The sequence below is a fragment of the Quercus robur genome, chromosome 8 (assembly GCF_932294415.1).
Source record: "Quercus robur chromosome 8, dhQueRobu3.1, whole genome shotgun sequence".
In the NCBI taxonomy this organism is placed as follows: domain Eukaryota; kingdom Viridiplantae; phylum Streptophyta; class Magnoliopsida; order Fagales; family Fagaceae; genus Quercus; species Quercus robur.
Genome location: NC_065541.1, coordinates 62,581,594 through 62,595,785, shown reverse-complemented (window position 1 = coordinate 62,595,785; position 14,192 = coordinate 62,581,594). Strand labels below are relative to the sequence as shown.

The following is a 14,192-nucleotide window of genomic DNA, read 5'->3' as shown; positions in this document are numbered from 1 at the left end:
AGTGCGAGTCAATCCCGGGGTAAGAGCCACCTCTCTCATGAGGAGGATACTAGAGCCCTGCAATTGGAGATCGACCATCTGAAGAGAAAGTTGTGCCACGAACTGCGAAAACGAACTCCCTCCAGTTCTAACTCTTCTTCTAATGGTGACAAGGATGGTAACTATAGACGCAGATCAAGAACTCCTCCTAGTAAGTCTTTCTTGTATATCGAAAATCACCACCTTGAGTGCAGAAACAAGAGTTCATTTTCCAAATGCCGAGGAAACGATGCGATGAACAAAGCGCTCAACTAGATCTCTAGGTCACCTTTCACATGCAGAATAGAGGAAGGGATGCTACCTCGGTGGTTCACCCAGCCCACATTCACCATGTACAACGGTCAAACAGACCTTGTGGAGCATGTGAGCCACTTCAACCAAAAGATGGTTGTACACTCCAAAAATGAGGCCCTGATGTGCAAGGTCTTCCCCTCCAATTTGGGGCTTGTGGCGATGAGGTGGTTTGATGGCCTAATTGCAAGTTCAATTAATTCCTTTAGAGAGCTCACCCTAGCCTTTGGATCCAGCTTCATCACATGCAGTAGGGTCCCTCAGCCCTTAGACTCCTTGTTGTCCATATCCGTGCAATAAAGGGAGACCATGAAAACGTATTCGGACAGATACTGGGAGATGTTCAATGAGATAGACGGTGACTTTGACGATGTGGCCATCAGAACCTTCAAGGTTGGCCTGCCTACTGAGCATGGTTTAAGGAAGTCCTTGATTGGGAAGCCTGCTCCTAGTGTACGCAAGCTCATGGAGCGGATTGATAAGTATAAGAGGGTTGAGGAAGACCAATAGCAAGGCAAAGGGAAGGGTAATTTTATCCCTCAGGAAAGGAGAGATTTCAGGTCAAACCGCTATAACAATAACAGACCCTGAGGGGATTTTGCTCGACAATCTAGGTCTACAGTTCCTCAGGCAATTAACACTATGTTCCGAGAACCAGTGCATTAAGTCCTGGAGGAGATCAAGAACGAGCCATACTTCAAATGGCCAAACAAAATGGGAGGAGATCCCTTGAGGTGTAATTAGAGCCTTCATTATCAATACCACCAGGAGGAGGGGCATACCACCGAGGATTGCAGAACTCTGTGGAACCATCTGGAGCAACTGGTCAGAAAGAAAAGGTTATAGCAGTTTTTGTATTGGCCTAACGGACAAGGAGACCAATCAAGGTTAGGGGCTCGGGGGAACGCTTCTTCAAGGCTCCCATTAGGCATAATTAACGTCATCTTTACTACTCCTGGTAGAACTAGCTTGCAGACGTCCAGGGTGATGTCTGTAACTCAGCTACCCACCGAGGAATCTAACAGAATTCCAAAGAGGGCAAGAATGGAAGCCCGACCAGCGTTAAGCTTTTCGAATGAGGACAAGACGGGAACTATACAGCCACACGATGATGCTTTAATGATCACCCTCAAGATAGGAGGGTATGATGTGAAGAGGGTGATGGTGGACCAAGGTAGTGGGGCAGAGATCATGTATCCTGACTTATACAAATGGCTAAACTTGATGCCCGAGGACTTAACAGCCTATGATTCACCTTTGGTAAGCTTTGATAGAAAAGTTGTCATTCCAAAATGTCAAATTAGACTACCCATTCAGGCAGGGTCGGAAGTAATGGAGGTGGATTTTATTATGGTGGATGCCTACTCTTCCTACACGGCCATCGTGGCAAGACCCTGGCTTTATGCCCTAGGAGCTGTTTCCTCCACTCTGCACCAAAAGGTGAAATATCCGTCTGGGAACCGGATTGAGGAGCTGGTTGGGAGCCAGTCCGCGGCGAGGCAGTGCTTGATCGCCGCGATAAGGCATAAGCTAGGAGTGGAGCCCTCGGCCTCTACGAATGGGGGCTTATAGCAATCAAAGGGCCCGACACTACCCTTGGATAGGATAGTCGAGGAGATGAAGTGTGAGGATTTAGAAAATGCTATTGTCGGTGACAACCCAAAGAAGTTCTTTCAAGTCAGAACTCAGCTGCCCCCTTAGAAGAAGGAAGAGTTGGTAGAGTTCCTTAGGAGAAACATAGACGTGTTTGCATGGAGTGTTTATGAAGCTCCCGGGGTGGATTCAAGCTTCATATGTTATCATTTGAACGTCAATCCATCGGTTATCCCCAAGAAGCAACCACCTCGGCACTCATCTAAAAACCATTCTGATGTTGTTAAAGACGAAGTGACGAAACTTAAGCAAGCTGGGGCTATTAAGGAGGTATTTTACCCTGAATGGTTGGCCAATATTATGGCAGTGAAGAAGAAAAGTAGGAAGTGTCGATTATGTGTGGACTTCACCGACTTGAATAAAGCCTGTCTAAAGGACCCTTTCCCCATGTCTCGGATTGATCAGTTAGTTGACACGACAGTTGGTCATCCTCGGATGAGCCTTCTAGATGTCTTCCAAGGGTACCCTCAGATACCTTTAGCTTTGGATGACCAGGAGAAGACAGCCTTTGTCACCCCTACTGGGAATTACCATTACAAGGTGATGCTTTTTGGTCTAAAAAATACAGGATCTATTTATCAGAGGATGATGACTAAGATGTTTAAGCCTCAGCTAGGAAAAAGCATTGAGATCTATATAAACGACATGGTGGTTAAGAGCAAAGTGGAGTTCGAGCACATTAATGACCTCAAGAATATCTTTGAGATCTTGGGGAGACACAAGCTACGACTTTATGCTTCGAAATGCTCTTTTGGTGTCGGATTAGGAAAGTTCTTGGGGTATATAGTCACTCACTGTGGAATTGAAGTTAATCCAAATCAAATTAGGGCAATCAACAATTTACAACCACCTCGGAATCCCAAAGAGGTCTAGAAGTTGACAGGAATGATTGTTGCTTTAAACCAATTCATCTTCCGGTCAGCAGATAGGTGTAGACCTTTCTTCCATTTGTTGAATAAGTGGAAGGGATTTGAATGGACCGAGGAGTGTGCCCTGGCCTTCCAACAATTGAAGGAATACCTTTCTTGGCCGCCTATTATGTCAAGGCCCGAGGTGGACGAAGTTTTGTTTGCTTATATTGCTGTAGCCTCCCACACAGTGAGCTTAGTGCTGATACGGGTCGATAGCGGGATGCAAAGGCCAGTTTACTATGTAAGCAAGTCACTAAATGAGGCCAAAGTCCGTTACCTGCCATTAAAGAAGGCCATCTTGGCGATGGTGCATGCTACACGCAAGTTACCCCACTACTTCCAATCACACACGGTTGTGGTATTAACCCAACTTCGACTACGAGCACTACTTCGGAGTGCTGAATTCATGGGGAGGATTGCCAAATGGGGTACAATGCTAGGGGCTTTTGACATCAAGTATATGCCTCGTACTTCTGTCAAGGGCTAGGTCCTCACAGATTTGGTGGCTAAGTTCACTGAATCCCTATTGGAAGACGAAGCAGAGAGCCAAAGCGTGGATGGGAAATTAGTTGGCATGGTCTCCCTACAAGAGCCTTTGTCTTGAAAGGTGTACATTGATAGCACAGCAAATCAAAGGAGGTCCAGAGTGGGACTAGTCCTAGTATCTCCTGAAAAGATCACTATTGAGAAATCCTTAAGACTGGACTTCTCGACTATGAACAACGAGGCTGAGTTTGAGGCCCTACTAGTGGGGATGGCCATGGTTTGAAAAATGGGCAGAAATGTAGTACAGATATTTTCGGATTCAAGATTGGTCGTCAAATAGGTGAAAGGGGAGTTAGAGGCCAGGGACGTGAGGATGCAAGGCTATTTGAATCAGGTTTGGCACTTGCAATCAAGATTTGAGTCCTTTAGCTTGCTGCATATCCCTAGGAGTGGAAACACACATGTCAACTCCCTTGCCACTCTTGCAACCTCCTCGACGCATGGCTTACCTCAGGTTATCCTTGTTGAGGACTTGTACAAACCTACTGGAGTGAAGGGAGAGGTGGCCCCTATCCACCAAATTAGGGTGGGGCCTAGTTGGATGGACCCTATAGTACTATTCCTTAAGGAAGATATCTTGCCCGAGGAGAAATCAAAAGCTGACAAGGTGCGAAGAAAGGCCCCTTAGTTTTGGCTATCTAAGGATCAAAAACTGTACAAGCACTCTTTTTCCGAGCCATACTTGTTATGTATATACCTAAAAGCCTCAGAGCTACTCCTCGAGGAGTTACACGAAAGGATTTGTGGAAGCCAAACAGGAGGTAGATCTTTGTCTCATAGAGCCTTTACTTAGGGGTACTGGTCGCCGAATATGCCAAAAAAGCACAGGAATATGTGAAAAAGTGTGACCAATGTCAGAGATTTGCACCAAACATTCACCAACGTGGAGGAGTCCTTAATCCTCTATCCAGCCCTTGGCCTTTTACTCAATAGGGCTTAGACATTGTGGGTCCTTTCCCTAAGGCAGCAGGGAATAAGAGGTATTTGCTTGTCGGCATGGATTACTTCACCAAGTGAGTTGAATCTGAACCATTAGCAAACATCAGGGATGTGGATGCCAAAAGATTTGTCTGGAAGAACATCATTACCCATTTTGGGATCCCTCATACCCTCGTCACAGACAATGGACTTCAATTCGACAGTAAAGCCTTCAGGAGGTACTATTGCGACTTGGGCATAACGAATAAATATTCCACCCTGATGTATCCACAGAAGAATGGATAGGCTAAAGCTGTCAATAAGGTCATAGTGGGTGGGCTTAAAAAAAGGCTAGACGATGCAAAAGGAAAATGGGTAGAAGAATTGCCACACGTACTTTGGACATACCAGACTACGCCTTGTAGATCAACAAGAGAGACACATTTTTCAATGACTTATAGGGTCGAGGCTGTTATTCCTCTGGAGATTGGATTCCCAACACTAAGGACGAGCTCTTTCACTCCGAGCAACAATGATGGGCTATTCGAGAAAAGCTTAGACTTAATTGAAGAGCGAAGGGAAAATGTTATGATCCAATTGGCTTATTATCAAGACAAGCTCAAGCAAGGGTATGATGCCAACGTCAAGCTAAGGCCACTGGCGCTTGGAGACCTGGTATGAGAAAGGTTCTAAGAACTGCCAAGAACCCAGCATAGGGAAAGTTAGGGCCTAATTAGGGAGGGTCATATCGCATCACTTCAGTGGTAAGAATAGGTGCGTATCACCTTGAAGATCTAGACGGGAATGTTGTACCATGCCCCTAGAATGTAAATAACTTGAAAATGTATTATTATTAATGAAAGCTCTCTTTGTCACATTCTCGTCCATTACATTTTCCGTTGAGTTTCCTATTATTATTATCTTGAGTATCAAATAGAATCTCGGTCATGCCTGGCTCCTTGGACCACATACCTTGAGTAAATTGATTCGTTAAATTATTTTCCCAAGTATTAAACAGAACCTTAACTATGCTTGGTTCCTCGGACCGCCTGCTTTGGGTAAATTAATACTTAATGACATCTTTCTAAGTATTAAACAGAACCTTAGCTATGCCTAGTTCCTCGGACCACCTGTTTTTGGTAAATTAATACTTAATGACATCTTTCTAAGTATTAAACAGAACTTTAGCTATGCCTGGTTCCTCGAACCACCTGCTTTTTGTAAATTAATACTTAATGACATATTTCTAAGTATTAAACAGAACCTTTGATATGCCTGAATCCTCGAACCACCTGCTTTAGGTAAATTAATACTCAGTGACATCTTTCTAAGTATTAAATAGAACCTTAGTCATGCATAGCTCCCCGGACCACATGCTTTGGATAAATTAATGCTTAAATGACATTTTTCTAAGTATTAAATAGAACCTTAGACATGCCTGACTCCTCAGACCACATGTTTTGGGAAAATTAATACTTAATGACATCTTTCTAAGTATTAAACAGAACCTTAGTCATGCCTGGCTCCCCGAACCACATGCTTTGGGTAAATTAATACTTAAATGACATCTTTCTAAGTATTAAACAGAACCTTAGACATGCCTAGCTCCTTAGACCACATGCTTTGGGAAAAATAGTTCATAGTGACATCTTTCTCAATGATTAAACAGAACCTTAGTCCTGTCTGGCTCCTCGAACCACATGTTTTGGGTAAATTGACATAACCTATCTATTTTCCTAAGTACTAGAATAGATCCCAGGCTACACACAATTCCTCGGATCAGTAGCTTTGAGTAAGTTAAGGTTCTTGAATTTTTATCTAAGTGTTGAGCAAAATGAGAGTTGCTTGCCTTGTTTATTTTTTACGTGGTATATTATTCATCTCTATAAGATTCTGCCTTCCTTGCAGAAGGTTCAATTTTCAATACAAGTATGTGGTAATTTTCTTTGTTCCTGGTGCTTGTCCAATTTATTTAAATTATCAACAATGCATTACTGTTAGCTTTTATTAAAGTAGAAATGGCAACAATTCAGTGCTATGTGCAAAATTATCAAGCTTAAAGACACATAAAGGAAAAGCACATAAAGCAAAAAGCAATCTTTTCATTGATCAAAATGAGGATACATCATAACCAGTGGTGGACAACCACAACAAAAAAGATAATATAATATAAAATAAAATACAGAAAGATGAAGTAAAAAGGTCCTATGACTGTGGCTTTGCTCGGAGAGAGTCTTCCTTGTGATCGGCCGTCTTGGATTTGGTATCCCTAGTTTTGGACTTGGACTCAGCATCTTTGGCCTTAGAGACCACATCCTTAATTGTGAGAGCATCCTCAAAGTAATTGGCTTCAGTCGGTGGTTGGACCCCCTTGCCTTTGCCCTTGTCCTCAAGCTGAAGACCCCCCATGTCATCCTTCTTATTCTTAATGGCCCCTGTTAGGACTTCAGCATTAAAAGAAGGAACTTGAATGGTGGAGTGTAAGGTTGAATTTATTCAACCATCTAATTGGCTTTATTCCGTGCCAAATTTGCTTGTAATTCAGCATTTAGTAACCCTGTATTTAGGTGGGATTGTTGTAAGGGTAGTGAGTGAGATAGTGTGAAGATTGCTCAAGAGTGTGCAAGAAAACAGAGTGTCGCGGCTGGGACTCGCGGCTGGACTTGCGGCTTCAACCCGCCAGAAGATGCACACGTGCCAAGCATGCTGGAAGATGAACAGTCATGCTAGCTGGAGCACTACAGGACAAAACAGGACAACTGGCCATACGGTTAACTCGCGACTGGAACTCGCGACTTAGTCAAGCCGCGAGGTCAAGCCGCGAGCCACCCCTGTTTTGGAAAAACCTGACGTTTCGCATTCCACTCCACTTCAGTATAAATACCCTTTTAACCCACGATTGAAAGAGAGCTTCCAGAGAGAATTTTGAGAGAGAAACCCTAAAGAAAAACCAGATTGTTTCACCCACAATCTCTACCTTAGAGTCTCATCAAAATCCCTCACTCTCTTCCTCTCCATTGTCAAATCCTTGAGAGGCATTATACCAAACCTGGTTCTCACCATTATCATCCCTGTGAGACAGACGTTTGGAGTTCTGGGAAGCAGTTAGGAAGGAGCCAATATTCATTGGTTGATGCTACGGTGTAGTAGCGGAATCCGGAAAGCTAGAAAAGAAAAAGGTTCGGCGCAACCTCGTTGGAGCAAGAAGCTTGGAGGGCTTAGGTGCATTGGGTAGATTAGGCTTGGAGGGTCTATTGCTGTCCTTGTATCCCAACTGTATTTTCTAGTGGATTGATTACCGCTTGGAGGGCGGCGGAGAGGTTTTTCGCCGAGGTCTTCGGTTTCCTCTTCGATAACATATCTGGTGTTATCATTGTGTTTGCATCTTCCTTCCTCTCTATCTCTGCCTTTACATTATTTGCTGTGGTTTATTTTGTTGTGGCTTAGATAGTTGTTTAATCAATTCCATGTTATAGCATATGTTAAGTTTCCGCACACTAGTTGTTTAACATATTGCGTGTGTTGATTAAATTGGTTTTTGGGGGTCTAAACGTTCAAAAGTGTTTTTGTACACGTTTTTTGAACTTTCATGGAGGGCCACTCAGAAGGAAGGGAAGGAAGAATAGTGGAAGGAGGGCGCATGGCTAGATTTTCTCTGATGTCCTCCAAGAAAAAGATATTCTCAGCACTCCTCAGTTCAGAAATGGCAAGAACCCCTGCCCGATTGAGCGCTTCTGCCCATGTCTCGGCGCAATAGTCCCTGCACACTCCAGCCACCTCTTCAGCCAGTCTCGTCTCCGTGTCCATCACCCCACGTTCATAGGATGCTGTCTTCTCGACCTTAGCAACTTCACTGGCCACCCAAGCTACCTCCTTAACTTTTTGTAGCTCAGCCTTGAGATCCAGGACCAGCTGTCTCTGAGTGGCCAGTTCTATCTCGGTCATATGAAGTTGTTTATGTTAGTCCTCAGCCTGGGTCTCCGCATTCTTTGAACCAGATTTGGCACTCAGACATGCCCTCTCCAAAGCAGCCAACTTGTTGGCCAGCTCAGTCTGCTCTTGCTTGAGAGCTCCCAGGGACTTCTCAATCTCGGTGCGGGAGTGGGCCTCAGCCCTAGCCTCATTACAGGCGTCTCGAACCCACTCCTCAGCCACAAAAATTTGTTGGGTAACCTGCATAAAAATAACAAAGGAATCCCATATAAAAAAGAGAAAGAATAAGAGCACGGCTAAGTGTTTAACTCAAAGATATGTTAGATTACCTACCATGGCAAGGTCCCTCTTCAGGGACAAAAAGAGATCGGGTTGCTTGAAGCACCTGAAAGCATCCATATCTCTAGGAAGGAGAAAAGGCTGCTCTAAGGCTTCAGCAATGTAGCCTGAATGCCCCCTCTAGAAGTCCCAAACTGAAGCGTCCCAAGGGATGGCAGTGCGGTCCAGCTCCAGCCTAAGAGCCCAAGTACACTACGGTCGGTGCACCTTGGCCTCAAGGGAGTCCTCCTTACTTTCCACAAAGGAGCCCTTTTTATCTCTGGCAATTCTTTGCTGCTTCGGGTCCTTTGGAGGGACAATCTCCCCCTCGTCATTGTCCTTCCCCTTCCTCTTTTTCCTTTGCAAGTTGGGATTAGGGTGCAAGCTGAGAGGAGAGGGAAGAGAGGGAAGGGGGGGATTGGGAGGAAGCTGAGTCTGTGGGGCATCTTTGGATGATGACCCCTTTCTCCCAGCCACTAAATCTTTAAGGCCCCTACTCCGATTCAAGGCCATCTCATCTTCCTCGGAGCTGGTATCAACTCGGGCGACTATAAGCCTTGGAGAATGGGCCATGAAAAGTCTATCAAATTTAGCTTCGGAATCTGAGAGCTCCACAGGCCTTTCTGGTGCTCCTTCTTCTTCTTCAAGTTGGAATTGATCGATCTCGACCTCAAGAGAGAGACGCAAGGAGGCTGTTTCCTCCCTCGGAACGACTACTTCTCGTGGGGAACGTTGAAGAGGAAATTCAACTAGAGGGAGGTCTTCCTGAGCCAAGAAACCAGGCCATGAGACGTCTATCTGGTGGATTCTAGGGTCGCCTGCTCTTATTGCATGGCCCACGTCTTGGAATGCGTTTGACAAGGGCTCGAAGTCCAATATTAAGTGGACGGCTCGTAATTGCCCGTCTTCACTCACAAAAATCTCAAACCGAAGCACCTTATTGAGACCCACAACGTTGACAAAACTGAGTTTGGGAGCAACGTGTTCTTTATCTTCAAAAAATAATAATAATAAAATTTAAAAAAAATCCAAGGAGCAAAACATGGTCAGATCAACGAAATCCATCATCAAAAGAAGACGTGTTAAAAGGTAAAGGTGGTGAAGCTAAAGGAGCTAAATCCCATGCCGAGGGACCTAAACCTACGGTACCCCACCTGGCTCTCCCTCCCGAGTTGGGCAGAGAAGACTATCGTGCCATTTCCTGGAGGCGATCAAGTAGTCATCCTTCATGCTTTTATTGGATTTATGGAGACATGATATCAGTCTAACAATGGTGGACCGAGACTTGAGGTAATATCTCACATCGGTGAGCTTATGACATTCATACATATGAACGACATCGTGCCACGTGAGTCTCAGGCCCATCTACTCGTTGAGAGCGTCTACGCTACCCAAGACCCTAAACAAGTTAAGGGCGCACTAATAGGGAGTTAACCCATGGTTTATCAGATAGTCTCAGGTCACCTTGCCTATGGGAAGTGTCATTCCTCCTTCTATGAAAGCGATCATAGGAATGACAACCTCCCTTTCCTTTCTATCTATGACTATTTGGTCTGAAGCACAATACCGTAAGGCTACTCCCTACGAAATGTGATACTTAGCTCTAAAACCCTCCATACTGGCTGGAGAGTCTACGAGGTGCTTAAACCTACCCATTTGGTCAAACTAAAGGGAAATTGATGAAGTTTTTAAGAAAAGGAAGTAAAGAATAGAAGGCTAAGGAGACTGGCTGAGGAGAAAAGATCGTAGGAAGGAAGAAACTTATGAGAATAGGTACGAGAAATGCTTCTGGTACTTCTTAAAAGTTTGAATTTCTTAAAGAAAAAGACTTGGAGACTTTAGAAATTTAGGAAGTCTTGAAGGTTTGAGAGCTAGGAATCTCTAGAAAGCTAGAAGACTTGTGAAATGAGGAGAAATGATTTCCCCAACTCTTTTATATAGGGGATGGAATTGAGTGGGAGTTATCTCGCTCAAAATTCAAGGAGAAATGTCAACCGTAGGATCTGCATCTCACCATTGGATGCGAGGAACAAAGCGCCACTTGGAGCAATTAATGACGCATCGCGGGCTCCGAAGCATCAGTAACAGTTATGGGGCGCGCAAAACAGTACTCCCACACATGTAAACAAAGAAATGAATGACCTTAACTCTTAACAAATCAAAACTCCACTTTTTCTCCTCGAATAAGAGGGAAAAACCGGAGTTTTGAGAGGCTATTGTAGAGATAAAGGCCCAAAATTGTATATTGGGTCTTGGGATTTGGCCGAGGACGTTGATTGGTCCGAGGACGAAAAAACAGTGGTGAAGGTGTTAAGTTCAAAGTCCCATAAGTAACATGCAAGTTGAAAGGTTTAAAAAGGTGGTCCGAGGAGGATTGTCTCCTCGAATGAACGAAGCACAGAACAAATGTATTTTCTATCACTCAAAGTGACCTTCTAGGAAATTCCACTGAGAGAGACGTGCATTGTAAATGTACTGGAAGAATGGGAGCTAGGAAATATCTAAGGAAAAATTGCTGCCACCGCCTTGAATGCTCTGTAGCTAACTTTCTAGCCGCATTTATGTGGAGAAGACCCTTGAACAGTGCTGCCTTGACTACCCCAACTCACAGAGGGCCAGAGGGGGTGTCCGATGGGACAAACACTCAAGGAGTGGCCTAGATGATCAACAAATGAAGGGCTAAGATCGTGGGAAGTGAGATATATAATGTAAGAAACCCCTAAGGAATAGAGGATCGAGAAACTAAGGGAAAAAATATTACAGCATTAAGAGCTGACTTTGTAGCAAAACTTGAAAGAAATATATAAGAAAAGATCTCCTCGGACTTTGCCGAGAACGATTTTCTTCATTATAAACCTGTCCATTTTCATTCATTTGTCAATCTGAATCTACTTTAGTGTTTGTCTGATTCATTAAAGCCCAATTTTCCAAACCACTCTCTACAAGTTTATTTCATTAAAGAACTCAAATCAGGTCCTTACAAGTTTATTTCATAACTTTTGTTAAATACTAACAAATATAAATGTGTTTATGACATTGCATTTTATATATTGTCAAATTCAATAAAAATAAAATTTTAATAATAAAATAGACTCTCTCCCTTTGAAAGGAAATGTAGTGGATGGAAAATTTTATATTCATGAATTCTTATGTGAAATCAAATCGTTGGAATACACCACTACATTACATAGTGATATCCTCTCCTTTCTTATTCATTGAAGGAAAAAGATGCAACATAACAATCTCTCAGACATTCCCTCACACTAATTCTCACATGTTAATGTAACGGCTACACAAATATTCATTTCGTGTTTTTAGTAAATAAGGAAATTGTACATCATATTTGAAATTATGAAAATTTTGTGAGAAACATCTTGTATAAAAAAAAAAAATGAACATTTTGTGCAAAGTATATATGTAACAACGAGGGTAAAAAGAACATTTTCCTTAATATATAAAGATCCTAAGCTTCCTTTGCCTCAAAAGGCTCATTCATTTTCACTCTTATGACAACCAAATAAATAAATAAATAAATTTAGGTGTATTTAACCATTAGTCTGCCTATAACATCTATGCATGTGAAATTGGGTGTAAATTTAGGTATATTTATAGGAAGCCTAATAGTTATTATTAATTTAGAGTATGGTTGATGTAATATTTCACACTAATTAATACATGATACCCATACAAGAATTAATTTTTTTCATATCATTTTTTGAGTTGATATGATACTTTTATAATAAATTACTTGTATTTATTGGTGTAATTGATAGAATATAATGTAGAATAGCTATAATTAGAATATGATAGAGGATTTTTATTCCATCAAGAGTACCTAATCATTACACCCTCAAAAAAAAAAAAAAAAAAAAAAAAAAAAAAAAAAAAAAGAAGAAGAAGAAGAAGAAGAAGAGAGTACCTAATCATTTTTTATGTCTATTAACATCTGATATTTACAGGACAAATTTAATTAAGAAGTTGACTTCAAATTGAGGTCAAGTAGAATATGTTAATTGGAAATTGGAGGAATAAAAGTAATTGCAATAAGTTGTTGACGGAAAAAGACTTAGAAAAAAATTCCAATCTTTATCACCTTTTGTCAGTTTTGTGGGGATATTAAAAATCGAAGTGGAAACGGAAAAAGAAGAACAGATTCTCTTCACCTAAACTAAAACATTGAACTGTATTTCTAATTTCCTAACAACTATGGCCTTGGCCTAACATTTACATAAATAATAGTGACTTTGGGCAGGAGAATAAGAGTTTCTTTTTGTTTGATTGACTTGGTTTTTTGCAAATGTAGTTATAATTTTTTGTTAGTCTCTTATGTTTTGTAAGAGAAAGAGACAAGTGAATGAAACTCATAACCATAAAATGCAAGTATACCTCAAAATTAGTTTTTTAATACTTAAAGTAATTTAAGCATTTGTGAGCTTACATCTAAGGATCTTGTAGCTTAATTGATATATTTCCATGCATAAAGTGCTTAGGGGTAGAAGAGAAAGGATTCGAGTTGTGCAATAATGACAATAGTTATGTGGGACGGTGGAGGATAAGGGAGGGGGCAAGTTGGGGTGGTGACTGCACTGCAGTGATATAGTCCTTTGTTGTTGTTGTTGTTGTTGTTTTTTTTTTTTTTTTTTTTTTTTTCAAATTGCTAAATTTTGTTCAAACTTATACTTAAACCCTAACCTTTAAATTAGTAAGCATAGCTTTTTCAAGGTGACTGGTAAATCCCTTAATTGCCTATGTGCTATGTATGTTATTACTGATTACCCTAATTATTAAATTTAGACCTTTGATCTTTACTATATATTTTCCTCATAATTTGGATTTTTTTTTTTAATTAATAGAAGAATTTATTCAAAGAACTTATACTAATTAAAATATAATAATTTATTTATAAATTAAAAAAATATTTTTGGTAATTAGTAGAAGAATTTATTCAAAAAAACTTAGATCAACTCATTTAATATATACCTTGACTGTTATTAACACAAATGACAAAACGTGATTAATTGTAGCCAATAGCCTTAAGGCCAAGTGGAAATGCCACCTTTTGCTTTTTGGTGGTTAGGTTAGGTAGGGACTTGAATAGTTGAATCATATGATTTCTATCCCTTTAGTCTTCAACTTTTTAAGAGAAAAAATGATTATAGTGACTAAAGACTAAAGACTAAAGACTAACATCAATTCCTGGAATCAGAGTTTCAGGGGGATTAATACCTCGCAAGCCGCCTTAGAGGAGGACCAATGGCCTTGATCGAGGCCATTAAGAACTAAGATCATTGTGTTTATTGTGCCATTATAAGCCCAAAACCTGAAACTGGTCACAACTCACAAACGAGTCCCATAAATTATGTATCTGATTACACGATCAAGTTTTCCAAAATTAGTTTGCATAGTTTTTCCAAAGTGACTGAATTAAGAAATCCTTGATTGCCTATGTATCTCAATACACGGTTTCCACAGATGGCATAATATTGAATCATTGATTTTAAATATACTTTATTGAATTTAGACCTTTGATATCTTATTTTATTTTCCATCACTAGTTTCGGATAATTGTTTTTTAAATAATAG

General features: G+C 41.2%; 1 protein-coding gene across 1 annotated transcript; it reads left to right on the top strand.

Annotated features, from left to right (window-relative positions):
* Nucleotides 1-1,317: 1,317 nt before the first annotated feature.
* On the top strand, nt 1,318-1,902 carry LOC126696593 (uncharacterized). Its single transcript, XM_050393301.1, has one exon. It carries the CDS (start codon nt 1,318-1,320, stop codon nt 1,900-1,902), a length of 585 nt encoding a protein of 194 aa, XP_050249258.1.
* Nucleotides 1,903-14,192: the final 12,290 nt, after the last annotated feature.